This window comes from Pectinophora gossypiella, chromosome 24 (genome assembly GCF_024362695.1).
Source record: "Pectinophora gossypiella chromosome 24, ilPecGoss1.1, whole genome shotgun sequence".
In the NCBI taxonomy this organism is placed as follows: domain Eukaryota; kingdom Metazoa; phylum Arthropoda; class Insecta; order Lepidoptera; family Gelechiidae; genus Pectinophora; species Pectinophora gossypiella.
Window position 1 is genome coordinate 2,732,181 of NC_065427.1, and position 18,608 is coordinate 2,750,788.

General features: G+C 38.1%; 1 protein-coding gene across 14 annotated transcripts in view; it reads right to left on the reverse strand.

Moving 5' to 3' along the window:
• Positions 1-236: 236 nt before the first annotated feature.
• LOC126377819 (uncharacterized protein K02A2.6-like) overlaps positions 237-18,608 on the reverse strand; it is an 86,293-nt gene continuing 67,921 nt past the window's right edge. For 10 of the 14 annotated variants that reach the window (XM_050025723.1, XM_050025722.1, XM_050025724.1 and 7 more), the window contains 11 exons: positions 16,878-17,090; positions 15,919-15,999; positions 4,998-5,066; positions 4,823-4,927; positions 4,600-4,695; positions 4,407-4,518; positions 4,164-4,275; positions 4,019-4,089; positions 3,598-3,862; positions 1,228-1,474; positions 237-348 (listed from right to left, as the gene is read on the reverse strand). In XM_050025723.1, coding sequence (XP_049881680.1) covers positions 287-348; positions 1,228-1,474; positions 3,598-3,862; positions 4,019-4,089; positions 4,164-4,275; positions 4,407-4,518; positions 4,600-4,695; positions 4,823-4,927; positions 4,998-5,066; positions 15,919-15,999; positions 16,878-17,090 — 1,433 coding nt within the window. In that variant the 3' untranslated portion in view covers positions 237-286. Of the gene's footprint in view, positions 349-1,227; positions 1,475-3,597; positions 3,863-4,018; positions 4,090-4,163; positions 4,276-4,406; positions 4,519-4,599; positions 4,696-4,822; positions 4,928-4,997; positions 5,067-7,476; positions 7,609-7,898; positions 8,106-8,188; positions 8,640-15,918; positions 16,000-16,877; positions 17,091-17,329; positions 18,538-18,608 lie in introns of those variants that run through there. The other 4 variants (XM_050025728.1, XM_050025726.1, XM_050025719.1 and 1 more) reach the window with 4 other exon arrangements.

Here is an 18,608-nt window from a genome sequence, read left to right on the forward strand (position 1 = left end):
GCTGTGGGTCCCGGTTACTTACTGATGTAAGTAAGTAGTCATTACATGAGCCATGTCAGGGGCCTTTGGCGACTCAATGGTAACCCTGACGCCAGGGTTGATGGGGTTGGTAATCCACCTCACAACCCACACGATAGAAGAAGAAGACAAATAATAGCGCGAATCCGGGACCTCCGGATCACGGAGGCCGTTACGATGCTGATGATGATGATGGATGATTATTATTAAAAGCCATATTAAATCATAAATCACATTTATTTGGTCAGTCTTTCGTTTTGAGACAGCGTCATCTCTTGACTCTCGGCGAGTGTACTTCAGCGTCGTCGAGCCGTTCCAAGGTAACACGCGCTGCAACAAAAAAGCAGTAGGTATAGGGAAATGACTGTGAAACATTCAGCCGTGTTGTAAGATGTTAACTCGACCCTTCGTACAATCGACTCGGCCTCAGCTCAGCATTTTGGTATTTTTATTGACATTTACATCCTTGAATTGAGTTGTGTAGTAGGTTCAAGATAAATTATGAAATTTTAATTTAAACATGATATGCTCTGACATAGGTAGGATTTCAGATAGGCCCCACGTTTTTATTTTAGTCTAATATGCTTAAAAATAAAACCGTTTAACTTAAAAGTTTTTCGACCGATTTTTTATTATGAATTTTAATCAAGATAAACATAATAATAAGTCCGACATTTTATACAAATTCCACAGTAATTTCGTAATTTGATGTATAGTAAAAAGTAACTGATTTGACTAGTTGGAAACTAGCAGATTGGGGATGTTATTCACTGAAGTCCAGCATGTCATACTGCCCACATAATTATACGAAATTAATGAATAATGATGCGAAATGATGTAAACTACAGTAAGGTTGAGGCGCCGTTTAAGAATACTGATATTGAGCTGAGTTCGAGGACGATCTTGAGGTCTATGAAATGAGGTCGGTGAAAATGATGAAATTAATTTCCATGGTTTTCATCGCATGTGATTTCAGGACTACAATAATAATTAAAATTTGTGTTAACCAGTCATGAAGCTGACAAAGGATCATAGATGTAAAATTTTGAGAGCGTTGTTTCAATTTCTGCCTAAAATTGATAAATTTCATGCCTGACGATTACCCGTCTCTTATCTTTTTGGCGGATGAAAAGATGACAGGTATAACTTAAAATAAAATTAGATAGTGTATACAGGAATCACAACCTATAGCAGACTAAACCCACTCACCTTGTTTAGAGTCTAACAAAACTTGTGCCGCGGACAAGGGTCTCTTGACAGCGAGTGTGTCGTCCTCGTGGCGAGGCAAGCTGTGGAGCTGCGTGGCCGGCTGCCGCCTCAACGCCGCTGGCTCCATGTCGCTCTTGCTACGGTCACCCGCTATCATCGCAGCAGTCTTCCTCAGGTCGAAGTAGCATATAGGACTCGGCGCTGGTCGCTTGACAGCGCGTACCGAAGATGGTGACGCGTGGTGAGACTGCAAACATAAACAATAACAATAAAATATTTTTATAATAAACGTATTTATTTGACCATAAGAACAAGTTTAGGACAATAGATTAAAACTAAAACATAAGCTTCAAAACATGAACCCTGCTCCTTAAACTATGTTAGCCTGTATCTTAAGGAGCAGTGGTCGGTGCATGCGAGATAACAGTACAATACCAGTGTTATAACAGCTTGTTTGGGTTTAAAATACATACTTAATACTTAATATTAGTGTTTATATTTGTTAGAGTGTATGTGTGTTTGTGTTTGTGTGTGTGTGTGTGTGTGTGTGTGTGTGTGTGTGTGTTTGTGGGGTCTGGTGTGAGTGTGTGTGTTTGTGGGGTGTCTGGTGTGAGTGTGTATGGAAACATCAGGCAACAAACTTTATTAGGTCTTCCGTTTTTTCGTAGTCCATTTCCAATAGCCACTTTTGAATTTTAAACTTAAGCTCATACCGACAGCAGTTACTGATATTTAGAATTTTATTAAGTTTTTTATAAAGCAGTGAACTCAAGACGTAAAATTGGTACTTGGAGAATACAGTCCTATGTGTAACACCAGCGGAGTCATTTCTGCGCCTATCGGATCTGAATGGTATTGTATCTCGGTGGTTTCTTAAGATCGAATTCAGCACATAGAGCTGTCTGACGGTAAGTACCTTGCACTCCTTATATAGTTGCGCAGTCGGAAAAAGACGAGGTTTTTTATGTATTACCTTCAGTACCGCTCTCTGCGCTCTTTCAATCTTTATCATGTGGGTTTTACCAGCTCCACCCCAAACAGGTACACAGTAGAACAAGATAGATTGACACAACGTAAGGTAGGTTAATTTTAGAACTTCAGAGAAAGCTGAGTATCGCAAAGACTTAAAGATACTTATAAGTCGAATGACCCTATTCGAAAGTTCATTAATGTGAGCAGACAAATTGAGTCTACAATCAATACTTATACCCAGATATTTAACTCTATCAACTTTATAATATAACAGGGCAACTACAGTTGTGATCATCTATCTGTTTGCAAAAAAGAGGTTTTGATTGCAAAGTTACTTGTTGGTTGCGTGCAGCTACGAATCGAAAATGGAACATGATACGTTTTTGCTAAATTGATAGTAAGCAGATAATGATTAAGCCAATTTATAACTTTGTGCATTGATTGCTCCGCCGCATTATAAACTGAATTCCAGTCCCTGCCGTGAACCAAAATTGCTGTGTCGTCAGCGTATGTGAAAACACTACAGTTAGGAAGTCGCAAAGTACAGTGATCATTAATGTAAACCTGAAACAGAGTTGGGCCAAGTATGCTTCCTTGCGGAACACCATAAGTTACATCCTCTGTTTCGCTTATGTATTCATCAATTTTCACTGCCCGCTTTCTCCCTGCGAGGTAGTGCTTGAAAATTTCCAGTCCAATACCCCGAACACCGATTTTTTCCAATTTGTTAATTAGTAAAGGAACAGACACAGTATCAAACGCTTTGGCGAGGTCCAAAAATAGACCAATAAAAAACAATTAACTTCCCATTAAGAGTCATGGAGCGTGTGTGCCATCTTCTTCTATCGTGTGGGTTATGAGGTGGATTACCAACCTCATCAACCCTGGTGTCAGGGTTATTATTGAGCCGCCATAGGCCCCTGACATGACTCATGTGACGACTACGTACTTACATCAGTAAGTAGTAACCGGGACCAACGGCTTAACGTGCCTTCCGAAGCACGGATCATCTTACTTTTTGGACAATCAGGTGATCAGCCTGTAATGTCCTAACCAAACTAGGGATCACAAAGTGATTTTTGTGATTTGTCCCCACCGGGATTCGAACCCGGGACCTCCGGATCGTGAGCACAACGCTCAACCACTGGACCACGGAGGTCGTGTGCCATGAACCACTGTTCATTGTAACCAAGCAGACAGTGTCTTCATTTTATCATCAGGCGTTATTGCAAACTTAACGACTTTAAATACAAAAATAAATAAAAAATGTCGGACACACGAACAAACTCACGTACGCACATTATGCAGCTGATAAACATATTATTACATCCGTTCGTCGCACATTCGGGTAAATGTACCTATAACAAAAGCAGCCAAGAAACCGTCGTATCCACGCACCTGCGAGCGTGTCGGTGTGCTGTAGTCGACTGTGTGTCCGGGGGCGCTCCGGCCCGCCTCTGTGTCCGAGTCCGAGTCGTCCTCGGACGGCGCGTAGCTGTCGTCATCATCACTGGCCGCCGTGTCGGCCTCGAGCGCATGCGTGGACTCGGCCGCAGACGCGGCACCGACCGACTCGCACTCGTCCCCGTCATTCGCTGCCGCTGACATCGCTATCGGGTCCGCTTCCTCTGGCTCCTCCTTCACCTCTGCCTCCATCTGCAAACTGTACAAAAGCCACCATGTTAGACCATGGTGCAGCGCGTTAGAATGTGTATATTGACTATGTGTAAGAGCTTGTGTGTGCGTGTGTGTGTGTCTGTGTGTGTGTGTGTGTGTGTGTGTGTAAGGGCTTGTGTGTGCGTATGTGTGTGTCCCTCACCCGTCCCCGAGCAGGATGGAGTCGGCCAGCAGCGCCTGGCGTACCCTGTGCAGCACCGCGGCCACCTCGTCCTGCAACAAAGCCCGAGCTGAGCACGCGTCCGCCCCCCGCGCCCGCCCCCCCGCCCCCCGCCCCCCACACTCACGTAGGCCCGCGGGCCGGGCACTCGCAGCGCGTAGTGGCGCATATGCTGGCCCGCCGCCTCGCACGCGCCGCACAGGTCCACGTCCGCGCACTGCACGCACACGTAGCGGAACCTGCAACCAGCACACGGGTTGTAGCGGAACCTGCAACCAGCACACGGGTTGTAGCGGAACCTGCAACCAGCACACGGGTTGTAGCTTGCACCACGCCACCTCCTCGCCGTGCTCCTGCCAGCACTGCTCACCCCACTATGCTCCCGCCGCAGCCGTTGCAGCGGTACCCCTCGTGCAGGGCCTGCTCGCGAGCGCGGGCCCGCGGCGCCGGGGCCTCGAACATCTCCGCTTCCATCTCATACTCTGCAACAAGACGGAACGTTGTTGTCTGTCGACTATCTCCGTCCTGCTTACACCCAATGCGGTACACCCCGCCCCCCTCACCTGCACCGGCGACGTCGTCGGCGTCGCCCGGCACCACCGCGCTCGCCCGCTGCCACGAGAACTCGCCCGCCGGCAGCGTCGCAGGCTGCGCCTCTCCTGCAAGACGCACGTTCATAGTCTCTTTAGTACCTTTGTTTTTTTTACTCATCGTAAAAAAAGGCAGCAATAGTTGATCTACCAACAACTTTGCTTAAGATGCTTTATAAAAAGATGGGTATATCACCTGGAATCTGCTGAAAATCATAGTCTACGATTTCTTCGAAAATATCCTTCTCATTGTCATCTTCATCATCAAGGTCTCCAATTTCTTGTGAAGAAGAATCTAAAACTGAAAATAAATAAATAATCAGTTTAGAACAATCCGCGATCAAACGTCAAGTCCATCTTATATCCTTTACCTGGTTGCTGCAATAAAACATCTTCGCTGACTTCTGTGCCTTTTGTCTTGGTTGTTGATGGACGATTACCTGCAAATATGTACGCATAAAAAGGTTAAGTTTTGTTATTATGACAGGAATCCTAGGAGATAATTAGGAAACATTAAAATTATTGTTAATGCAATAGCAAAATTTTGGTTATTTGCTGATGGTGTTAGTGTGTTTATGTCGTATGCATATGTCGTGGCCAGATCTTAGAATTGATCATTTCATAATGTGCTCTATCATTTCACGATATGGTCATATTTCATGAAATAGAATATCATTCGTTGGCCACATCATGATGTAGTTTGGCCAGATCAATGAACACAAAACATTTAACGATATGAGCAACTAAATGAATGATTAGGTACTTCAAGATACGGCCAAACGTTGACAACAAAGAGTAATACTACGTCCATAAAGGAAAAGAGAGGACACTTGGAAAAGAGGGGAGTGAATCAATGAAATTGCTAGCACTTAAGCGCCACCAAGCAATATTAAGGAGGAACTAAATTGTGCATGTGTGCACACAATCACATATTACTAATATTTTCGTATATTTTATGGCGGGAAAGGTCAGGAAACTAAAATATATACCCACAACTTGGTTGAATAACATGAATTTAAATGTTTTTATTGAATCTTTATAAAATTTACATTAACATTTTTTAAACATCCAAGAAAATGATAAAAACGCCAGTTGTAGGTCAATATTTTAGTTAGTCTAAATAAGTGAAACAAATCAAATCGACACATATATTTTATTTTTGTGACAAACAATAGGGGATCTTCAGAATAATAGGTACAAATACTTATTAAGAATCCAAATTACAATTACTTTTGTTGATGTCAGGTTTTTTGTAAAAGTAGATAGGTATACATAATTGGGCTTGGGCTTACATAAAGATCATTGGTTATTAAAGTTATACTTTTTCTTTTAGGTATTGTACACCAAAATCTATGATTTTGAATATTACCTAATATGGTTGTTACGACTATCTACTTTCACAGCAAGTCACCCGGGTGACGGGTGCATTAAGTTGTTACAACTCTTAATATTTCTTATATTTATGAGTATTGTAATAATTCTGAGCCTTCTGAATTATCTGTATCAATATATGTTGCGATGATTGAATGCGATTAATTGATTTGCACCAACTGAATATCAATATATGTATTCAATTCTAAATCATAAAAGTGTTTTTTTACATTCTCTTTATGTATCTCACAATTATTGGGAAAACTTACGAATGCTTCTAAAAGTAGTTTGATGTTTGTTTTTAAGCCACAGTTTTTAGAATATTTTTTTATATACTGGGTGTAAGTGACATTGTAATGAAAACTTTGAGGGATGATATGTTGTGGCTATATCTTGAACATCATTGAAACAGTTTGTCAATTGTTCAGAAGGGTAGCAAAGCCATTGTTTATTCCTATTGTATTCTTTTGCTCTAATATAATCATGACCTTTTGATTTGTTAGAAACCATTGTACTAAGGCATACTTTACAACATTTATTTGGATAGTATCCAACCACAAACATATTCCCACAAAAATTATCATGGCTTAGTAATAAAAAAGGTCAAACTTTAATACCTTTCTCCATTGCAGCTTTTAATTTTTTGTTTGAGACAGTTGTATAAAAGGCAGTTTGGATACTATCAATTCATGTACCCAACACTAATTTTGCAGGGTCACTTGGGATTTGGACTGACTTCAGTTGTGTGGGTATGTGGCGCTCGGCAAGTTAGCACTGTATATTATCCGAGGCTAAGTGTACTTGCTGCAGCGTCAGCTTTGTCTGTTTGTTCCAAACCGAAAATTGCGCCCCCAGAGCCTATTCGCGCATTTCTCACACACGGAGACCCACAGACAGACTCCTGTACCGCGTGCCATCGTAATTCTTGGCTCCATGCTTGACAGTGCACCTCACTGTGATGTGTTTTTTAGTTCACTTTCATGCTTGACGAATGAGTACAAGAGAACATTTGAAAGTACGATGCCTGCAAGTACAATACAATAGTTCGAAATTATGTAGTGCATTGAATATTGTTTAACTTTTTTAATGTTAAGTATACTTACTTTGTGTAAACTTGTAACGATTTGGTTGTGTACTATTATGTTGCAATGCAGATCCAAGTGAGATTGAAGACAGATCCAAGTGAGATTGAAGTGAAGTAAAAAGTTAAACATTTTAGCATTTATAATTGTATGATCCTTATTAAACAGTATAGTTATATACTATGCTGTGTGAATGTGGATCATCCCATATTTCCCCTAGGTGTTGTAACTGTCCATCCAGCTGACCCAGAAGCCTTAATACCTAATAACTTCCTGTTGGGCGGCCCCTCTCACGAGGGCTCCAAGCAAAAAATTAACATTTAATTGTTTAAGGAAGGTACTTTCATTACGATCATTATAAAATATTTTTTTTAATTAACATTAGGTAGGTACCTACCTTCATCTGATAGTTGTTGCATTAGCAAATCAGTTCTTCCACTAAACTTTGGGTCTTCATCTTCTCCGTACATTCTAGGAAGGCAATAATTGTGCTCCAGTTCCATCTCAATGACAGGTGAAGAAAATATTCCTGAAAATATTTACAATCAGATACTTTGTATTGTGATCACAGTTACTAATAGAATTTTGTTCTATCCATAAGTATAACAGTTAGCAACCTAAAAGGCACCCAGCATTCACTTGGTCTGGCCCTAGGATATTTTTCAAACAAGCTGCCCATACCTTACATGAAAATATTAAGCAAAAAGACCACATCTTAAAATAGATATATGTCAGAACCCTTAAACCAACCAAGTTAAATTAGATACATACTATATTTATAGTATTTATGCTTAAACGCTAACAATGTGTTGCACTTACCATTCAAGTGAAGAAAGGGTACTGCTGCTGCACTAAGTCGATGACTTGCTACTTTATGTTCCGTCTTGAAGTGATAATCACAGACCTTTTTATTTTTATGTATTCTCCAAGGATCGGTCTCCCTCAACTTCGCACCAACAACCTGAATCCATACTGAAAGCATCTTTGCTCGTCTCTCAGGATGTGGAAAACGATGCATATAAGCACCTACAAATATGATAAGCAAATTAGTCAATAAGTAATAAACGGGCACTAAACTTGTGGTGTTCAATACTTTTATTATTACTTACCTAATTCAGCGCATCCAAAAACGCAATAAACTTTTCTATTATTATTATTCCTCACAGACATGATGAAAAGTAACAAACGAAAACAACAACAAAAATTAACAAAAAAACAAACTTAACAAGAAGAAAACTTAATAAAACAAAAAAAATATACGGTCGAATTGAGAACCTCCTCCTTTTTTGAAGTCGGTAAAAATAAATAAGTAACCACAGAGTACTTTTATATATACGGAAATAGAGACCTCACTCGGCCATAAAAAGAAGCAATTTTGAAGCGCCATCTGAATGTCTTACACGGAACTATGATCCTGCCTATACATAACTATACTTATTAAAATATAGGTATAGTGTCTTCTTGTAAATATTGTTTTGAATAGGTTAAGGGATCATGAATTATTAATTGCAAGCAATTCTTGTATGAAAATTGCTAACAATCAATAATTCAATGGAAAATGTAAATGCAATTTATTTTATTATTTATTTATTGGACGTTTAAAACATTTTTTAAAATACAGTTGTGCTTTTCTTAGCAAATTGTCGTTTTTGTTATCTTTACACGCCCTCTTACCACATAATACTTTATTTATATCTTTGCAGTAATTATAAATGAAAAATCTTATACTTAATTTAAGCAAAAAGTTTATATTGTTTTCTTTATGTTGTTCGCAGGTAATAAAATCGAAATCTGCAAATAACAGAATATTATTCTTTATAATATTTTTTAAATTCTGTTAAGATTGCATGTGATATGTTGTGCACGTCTCTAACAAAAGCAACAACAGCAGGTGTGGGACTATGAAGCCACTGACGACCCCCGAATTCGCGGTATCTGATATATTCATGACTGTCGACAGATACTAAATCTTTTTTACATGTTGCACACGATTTAAATATCTGCGACTTTGTCTTTTTAATTAAATATATATATAATTTAATACACCTGTCACACGGGGGTTATCAGCATTAGCAGCTTCATCAATATTTGCCAGAAAATAGTCCGCACTGCCGCTGCTTTTATCAGAGTTATCTGTGATAATGAGAGCGTGCAAAGTTTCACATTTATCCGCTTCACAATTTGTTCCATATGGGGAGTGGACGCTTGATAGATTATTGATGAGAAGTGTTTTTTTTTTTTTTTTGTCTTTATTTTACTTAAGGGCTTGATGAGAAGTGTTGTGAATGCACTTTCAAATTTTTCTGGGGTGGGGTTCGTATTCCGACACCCGTGGCTCCTTATTGTACCGAAAAAGTTTTCTATCGGGTCTTGATTTAGATGACGCATGTACACCGATGTGACATGATGTTGTGTTTCTAAGTTTTTTAATAACACTTCTACACCATCAAGCGTCCACACCCAGTTCTTTAATGTTGGTACATTTTCTTTTTTACCAGATTTGGTAATAAATACCATTGAATTTAACATTTTCTTTGCTTCCAACCACTCAGCATGATGCGCCGAAGTTGGCGTTACCGGACCCAGAAGAGGCTTGGCATACTTCACTTTTCTTTTGCAAAAGCTTCCGTTTTGCGAATCAAAAAGATTGTCGAAGAACAGAAGGACATCTGCAGTCTCTTTGCATTCTTTTGGGAGAATCCCCTTGTCTGAAAGGATTTGTAGTGAACTTAAAATAAAGGAAAAAAAGAGACAAAAGAAATGTATCAGAGAGAAGAAGAAAAAATTGGAAAACTCTCTTTTCGTTTTGGATAAACCATTCAACTTTTAATTTAAAAAAAAGTAAACGAGATTCTGATGTGCCAATGCACACGCTACTGTATTATTACTATATTTTTCTACTCCTCTACTTTAATCTGGCATTTAAATAACCAAAAAGTCTAATATAAGTACATACATAATTAAACTCTTTGAAAAAGTGTACGCTCTATGGCCTATAAAAGCATTGTTTGTTGTGTGCGTCAAGCTAGCGGCCTCAAAAAAAAAATGGGCACGAAAAAATAATTTGACCATACCAAAAAATAGTACTCTTATTGAAAAAAATAGTACCTGTTGTAAAAAAAATAGTACCATCACGGTTCTGGATTTATAGCCATGTTTTATTGCACTTGCTAGCTTGACGGTGAGCGAAATTTGGCGAGAGTTAACGACAAGGTCTTTCGCTTTGATTTAAACGTCAAAAAATAGTACCGAAATAGTACTCACCCCCTGCAAAATACCGAAATGAGTACTTCAACGGTTCCAAAGTTATAAAGGCAGTTCTTTGATCCCGCTGGCTTGACGTTTTGAAAATACCTATTATCTAGGGAACGCTTGCATACTTCAGTATGTAACTAATGTCAATAAACTCGTATGAAATAGTACTTCCTACCATCATAATTTTGATCCGATTCTCTTTGTAGAAATATGTTAAAAAAATATATTTGGCCGTTTGTTTCACGCCGTTTATAATGTATAGTAAATGACAATGGGCACTTTTGTATGAAACTTGGTCCAAGAACCTCCACTGATGAGACTTATATGTAATGAAAGCTTATGCTTCCCCTATGATTCTGGCAAAGTCCTATCAGATTCTGTCCCGGGGTTCTTTTTTTACGGCCATGTTTGTCCTGGCTAAAAATGTGATAAAATACAGTGGGAGCTAAAATCGACTCAAGATTTGTTGCTGGATAACTAAGTCTACATAAATAATTATGTATCATATTGTATATCATTTTAAAGAGGATCTTTTCCAGAATCCGAAACATAAAAAAAACAAAAAAAAAACTTTTTGTAAGCGAATTATAGTCAATTTATATCTGCAGCGCCATTGTTTCTCGGTAGCTAAGTTCAAGTTTCATGCCTTTTACCCATTCCAAAAGTATCTTACCGTTTTTTTTTTTATATTGCTTCCGGAATTTGATCTGAGTGATAATAACAAGAAAAATAAATAAACACCTCTCCGATAGAGACCAACTAAGCTATTGCCTATTGCAAGAAATCGTCATCATTAGCAAGTCATTACGGTATTGCATATTATAAGCTTATCAGCAACTTGGAAATTGGTCCAAGAACCTCCACTGGTGAGACTTGCATGTAATGATAGCTTATACTTGTCCTATGATTCTGGCAAAGTTCTATCAAACTCTGTCCTAGGGGTTTTTTACGGCCATGTTTGTCCTGAGTGTACAGTAGTGGACTGCAAAATCACCTCAGGATTTGTTGTCGATAAACTATTTAACTAAGTCTATATACATAATTATATATCATAATATATATCAATTTTAAAGGGGAAGGTTATCAGAATCTGAAACACAAATAAAAAAATGCATTAAGTATGTAAACGACTTTTAGCCAACTCACGTCCGTAGCACCATTTTTCTCAGCAGCTACGTACGAGTTTCGCGCCTTCCAACCTTTCCAAAGAAGCCCAATCATTTTTTCCTTCTTCTGATATTGCATTCTTAACCTGACAAGACTAAGTGACAACAACAAGAAATAAAATAGATACCATTCCGATAGAGGCCGCGTAAGCTATGGACCTATTGCAAGATAACGTACTCAAAGGCTAGTCATTATAATCCAACAGACGTAACATGATTAGGATGCGGGAGGACGCAAATGTAGTATGTTTTCTTTCACCATAATCTTGTTTTATTAATCCAGGCTTATATCTTGTCTTATAAACAATGCCGAATGGTACAACAAACGTATCGTAAACGTAAGGTTGCCTGGTAGTAATTGCTACCTTGGCAATAAAGCCGCCTTTTGCACCAGTTATTGCCTGAACTTGTATTGCATCTTGATTAGAATGACTTATTTCTTGTTTCTCTCGTACTAAGCTGTATAGTTGTATTGCTGTTAGTGTTAAAGAGACACATATTTCGTCTCTTTCGCATAAGGCGATGTACTACATTTCCGTCCCGCCGCATTCTAATCATGTTACGTCTGTTGGATTATAATGACTAGCCTTTGAGTACGTTATCTTGCAATAGGTCCATAGCTTACGCGGCCTCTATTGGAATGGTATCTATTTTTTTTTTTCTTTGTTGTCACTTATCAGGTTAAGAATGCAATATCAGAAGAAGGAAAAAATGATTGGGCTTCTTTGGAAAGGTTGGAAGGCGCGAAACTCGTACGTAGCTGCTGAGAAAAATGGTGCTACGGACGTGAGTTGGCTAAAAGTCGTTTACATAATGCATTTTTTTTATTTGTGTTTCTGATTCTAATAACCTTCCCCTTTAAAATTGATATACATTATGATATATAATTATGTATATAGACTTAGTTAAATAGTTTTTCGACAACAAATCCTGAGGTGATTTTGCAGTCCACTACTGTACACTCAGGACAAACATGGCCGTAAAAAAACCCTAGGACAGAGTTTGATAGAACTTTGCCAGAATCATAGGACAAGTATAAGCTATCATTACATGCAAGTCTCATCAGTGAAGATTCTTGGACCAAGTTCCAAGTTGCTGATAAGCTTATAATATGCAATACCGTAATGACTTGCTAATGATGACGATTTCTTGCAATAGGCAATAGCTTAGTTGGTCTCTATCGGAGAGGTGTTTATTTATTTTTCTTGTTATTATCACTCAGATCAAATTCCGGAAGCAATATAAAAAAAAAACGGTAAGATACTTTTGGAATGGGTAAAAGGCATGAAACTTGAACTTAGCTACCGAGAAACAATGGCGCTGCAGATATAAATTGACTATAATTCGCTTACAAAAAGTTTTTTTTTTTTGTTTTTTTTTTATGTTTCGGATTCTGGAAAAGATCCTCTTTAAAATGATATACAATACGATACATAATTATTTATGTAGACTTAGTTATCCAGCAACAAATCTTGAGTCGATTTTAGCTCCCACTGTATTTTATCACATTTTTAGCCAGGACAAACATGGCCGTAAAAAAAGAACCCCGGGACAGAATCTGATAGAACTTTGCCAGAATCATAGAGAAAGCATAAGCTTTCATTACATATAAGTCTCATCAGTGGAGGTTCTTGGACCAGATTCGCCCATTCTCCTTTTTTGTTAATAAATTATTTCTTATGCATTTTAATAGATGCGGCGGATCGTACAAGGGAACAATTTCTTGATTGTTAACTATAAAAACATTACTTTTGGGTTCCTGTCCTTTTCTAAGGTATAGCCCCTGTGTTTCCTGCAAGAGGAGTTTCACAGCCTGCCTGTTATTTGATCCTTGGTCACACACTGTAGCAAGGACAATTAAGCCTGCCTCTTGCAGTTCCGTTATTATTTTTTTTAATTGGTTTACAATTTGCTGACCACTTGTGGGTGCAGCTGAAAATGTGTAGGACACGAGCTGCTTATAATTTTTTATTAGTCCTCGAACCATATATACTTGTGCGTGGTCTGCATAATTTTGGTTTGTTTCAGCGCCATCTGTGGCAAAACCAATGACTTTGTCCTTTCTCTCATTGTAAGCTACATTAGCTTTTAAATGCATTTCATCAAACATACATACACATACATACATAAACTCACGCCCGTAATCCCAAATGGGGTGGGCAGAGCCACAAGTAATCAAAGACAACTTGCAGCCACTGTTCATCAAACATAATGATGCATAATCTTTCAATTGGTTTCATTTTCTCTGAGGCATTTTTAATTTGATTCTTTCTTCTTCTTCTTCCTAAGCCTTGTCCCGCTTATACAGGGTCGGCTCTCCTTATCCTATTTCTATAGGTTGGTCGGTTTTGGGCCAGTTTGGCGTCCAGGTCTAATTGTTTCAGGTCCTTTTGGACCGTCGTTAACCATGTGGCGGGGGGTCTTCCACGCCCTCTTTTTGACGTCGGGATATTTAGGGCTGTTCTGACTATATGGTCTTCTGGGCGTCTCATGACGTGGCCGTACCAGCGCATTCGTTTTTCTTGAAGTTTATCGACTATTGGGGCAATCTTGTAACTACCTCGGATGTACTCATTTCGAATTTTGTCGAGTAAGGTGACTCCCGCTGACCAGCGTAACATGCGCATTTCGGTTGTGTGCAGTTTGTTTAGATGTTGTTTATTGGTGGCCCAACATTCTGCACCGTGAAGTATAGCAGGTCTTATTGCTGTTTTATACAATTTGCCTTTCACTTTAATCGGCATTTTTCTGTCGCACATTACGCCTGTGAGTTGTCTCCATTTCATCCATCCAGTTGTAGTTCTGTGAGTTACATCAGGGTCGATCTTACCATCCCGGCTGATAATGGATCCCAAGTATTTGAACTGATTAACTGTGGGAATAGGAGTATCGTTTATGTGTACATTTATAGTAGTCGGGTTAGTCACTCCATCAAACAGGCACGACATGTGTTCTGTTTTCTTTCGACTAATTCTGAGCCCATTCTCTTCCAGTGCTTTTATCCACAGATTGAAGTTGTTCTGCAGGTCTTCCACATTTTCAGACATAAGGACCACATCATCCGCATAAAGGATATTCCAGGGGATCGGCTGTTGGCACTCTCTTGTCAAATAGTCAATTGTGATGTTAAACAGTAGCGGACTAAGTGCAGAACCTTGATGGACTCCGACTTTTAGTTTGAATCTCTCACTTGTTCCTGCTGGGCTGACAACCTGGGTGGTAACATTGTCATACATGTCCTGTATCAATGATATGTACTTTTCAGGCACCAATTGTTTTCTAAGCCCTTCCCAGATCAGATCACGGGGTACATGGTCGAAAGCCTTCTCTAAGTCTATAAATATCATGTGTAGGTTTTTGTTGTTGGTCTTTGCCTTTTCCAGCAGTATTCGAACTGTTTGAGTAGCGTCAGAGGTTCCTTTACCCGCAACGAAGCCACATTGGTTTGGAGTAACATTTATGATGGCATTTATTCTGTTGTTTAGTATTCGCTCCCAGATCTTTAGGGTAAGCGACATAAGTTTAATTGCTCGGTAGTTGTTACAGTCTCGCACGTCTCCCTTTCCTTTGTAGAATGGTATAAGGAAACTATTTCGCCAAGAGTCCGGGATGGGTTGACCTTCCATTAATCCATTAAAGAATTCATACAGCCAAACCTCTCCAGTGCTTCCAAGTTTCTTCCACACTTCCACGGGTATTTCATCATTTTTAATTTGATTAAAAATATTTTTATTAATGCCAGGGTTTATGTTTGCTTGGTTTATTAGTTTTAATAAAGTTTGTGGCGCTGGCAAGATCAGTGTCTTTCTTAAAAATCTGTAGCTTTTGGGTGCCTGTTTGAAGATCGACAAGGCTAATATTTTTTCTCCCAAACTGAATCGCCTGCCTTTATCTTTTTTTTGCACTTCTCTCAACTGCAGCTTTATTAATAATTTGCCCATGCTGGGCAATATGTCCAGAGTTTTATGTAACATCGGATTTGAAACAATGTTCTTAGCTGCTTTTAGACTGATACTTTGTTTTCTTATTATGCTGCGACATTTGCTGAGTTTGATTCGTGTCTGCATTAACTTTCGGTACAAATTCTGCTCATCCTTGTTCAATATTTGTTTCCGAATCATTTTGCCAATACGTAGACCACCCTTGGCTTTCGGACCAACTGCAAACAATATGAAGGAATTGGTTAAATTAATGCTTACAACTTATCACTAAAGCAACACACTACACCAGTCTTTTGGCTGACCCTCCAAATTGTCAGACATTGCAAACTACGCCTACCCGTATGGAATACAGGGCGTAAGTTTATGTATGTATGAGTAATGTTATGACCCCACTACCATGATCTCTCAATAATTATTGCCATAACTTCAACAATGCCTATTATAGATGTAAACATGATTTATGGCTATTGGCAATACCTTTTGATGTTGATGGTGTTGCTTCTTGAATGACTCTCAATCGCTGTTCTTCTTCGTGAAGGTCCGGAACAAGTAAGGGTCCTAAAACCAAATTTATCACTTATATTAGCCTGTTGCTTACCTACTAATATTTTAAATGCGATTGTTTGACTTTTTTATAACTTAATCATGCAAAAACTACTTTTGATATAATTTTCCCTGGGATAGTTTATGACTAGGGTTATATAAAAAAATAGCAGGTCCACTATGGCTTAGAACAGCAAGAAATAGAGATGCATGGAAAGCTCTAGAGGAGGCCTTTGTGTCGAAAGGGCCATTAACATTTAAGACTATATCTATTTTATGTTACCATTATTGTAAACTATGTGTTTAGTTAAACAAAAGGCTTTGAAATTTAAATGTAACTGTGGGATGCTACAAAGTTCACGCAGACGAAGTCGTAAGCAGAGGCATATAATAAAGTGTTTTAGTATAATGGAACCCTAATCTGAGAAAAATAATTGCGCTGTATTAGGTTAATTGATTGGTGTGGTATAATTACAATGTAACTTACTAATATTCTCTTTCATAGCAGAAGTAAATAAATAAATAAATAAAATAAAAATAAATAAATAAATTGGAATTTTCGAAGAGATAATCCTGGAAAAGAATATTTATTATTAATAACTAATTTTTGATATAATAATACATCTTATCTTATCTAGCCCATAATGTCCCACTGCTGGGCAAAAGCCTCCCTCCTTTTTCTCCACCATAATACATGATAATACATTTTATGTTACATGGAAACAAGTAGATATAAAAAAACAATCACTTAAAGTTGTCAGTCATGTTATGCAACAGGGCTGCTGGAAGCTTATGGAATATTTATATGGTTTTCTTTTTTACATGTAAAGTTTAATTTACTTACAATCAGAGTCAAATGTGAACAAGGGATTAAAATTAAAAAAAATACTCACCAGGCATATTGAGAGTTGGCACAGCAATGTTGCTGATTCTGTCGAAGCGACAACAATATTTTTCCTCAAAATGAGCATGGCAAACTCTGCGATGACTGTATATATAATGATTATCCAGGGCCAAAATATCACCTCCAATAAAGAACACCCATGAGTTGAATCTCTCCGTGTCTTTTGTAGGATGAGGAAACCCATGCAAGACATTGTGTGATCCTGAAAATGTTGTAATATAATGAATGATCAATTGTAGTTTTGTGAATCAACTAGTGTATAAATGTTGCACAGTTTAGCCTCACCTAAGTTTAGATAAGTATATAGATTATGGTTCAATATAAGTTTCGAATTGGAGTAAACATTTTAAATGTGAGGGTACCGGCCGGCACTCGCTATTACAGGTACCTACTGTTTTCAATAGTCATTTCGGTAAATAATATGTATGTTTCTGTACATACCTCCGCTATCTGCACAACCGGGAACACAACATTTCGTTTTTGACATAGACATGTTCACAAGTTATGAGGAATCACAAATAAAAAGAGTCTCTATCTCAAAAGTTCACAGAACAGGTAAAAAGTAAAGTAAACGGCGTAGACTCGACACTAAGCCGGAGGAACCGGGGTTCTACTCGACGAACTTAGTGGAGAAAGCACATTTAATTACTTTTTAAACAAGAAATACTCGTAAGGATCGTGTAATCCGCACCGAACAACAAACGAACCAAACAACTTTAACAACTTGCGATAGACAAGTGAGATCCCGCCATTTTGGCTTGTATTGCCACTCTGATAAAAATATTTAGATATAAATTACATCAATCATCAATAAATAAAGTCATTCGCTATTTATACGATAAAATAATCTTTTATAATTTCATATTTTAATGGAATTTGATTTCATTTTTGATAATGGCCCCGATTCCTGCAGACACCGCCTAATTTTATTTTAGGTTATATCCGTCATTTTCGTATCCGTCGAAAAGGAAAGGGACGGATAATTCACAGCTCTTAATTTTAGGAAGAATGAGTAAATGAATGAATAACCCGGGCGAATCAAAAGGTACGTCGCTGGTATGCATTCCGTTTGACGTGCTGTCTACTTAACTGTGTCGGGTTATTGACGGATGTAAAATTTTTAGACGGTTGGTTTAGATTTGTGCTTAAAATTGACGTGTGTTCCATAAATTTTATGCTTGTCGATTACCCGTCCCTTACCTTTTCGGCGGATAAGAAAATGACAGATATAACTTAAAATAAAATTAGATGGTATTTACAGGAATTAGCACCATTATTTATATAATAAATTTATTTAAAACATGAGTTATAAAATTCACTTTGGTAGAAATTCAAAAAGGTGGCAACACACCTTGACAGCTATCCTACGAATAATACGGAAAAAGTTGGATGTAAACCGATTCAAAAGAAAAGTCTAAGAATTAATGTCATTCTTAATTTAACCTTATAACAACGACTCCAGCGCCACCTGAATTTTATACACGGTATTATGGTGATATAACACTCCCAAATTAGAAAGCCATACAATTATTAACGTTTTTAGATAATGCTTCGTCTTTTTAATTTTTAGGGTTAGTCATCGTTAAATTGCCAGGCTTGAAGTACTGAGATTGTTGTGCCTGATAAGTAACAAAGTAAACAGAAATTAGCACTAGATTAGCACTTACAAAAACTGTATTTTGTTTTGATATTTTTTTTTAATATTTGCCCATTCGGGCAG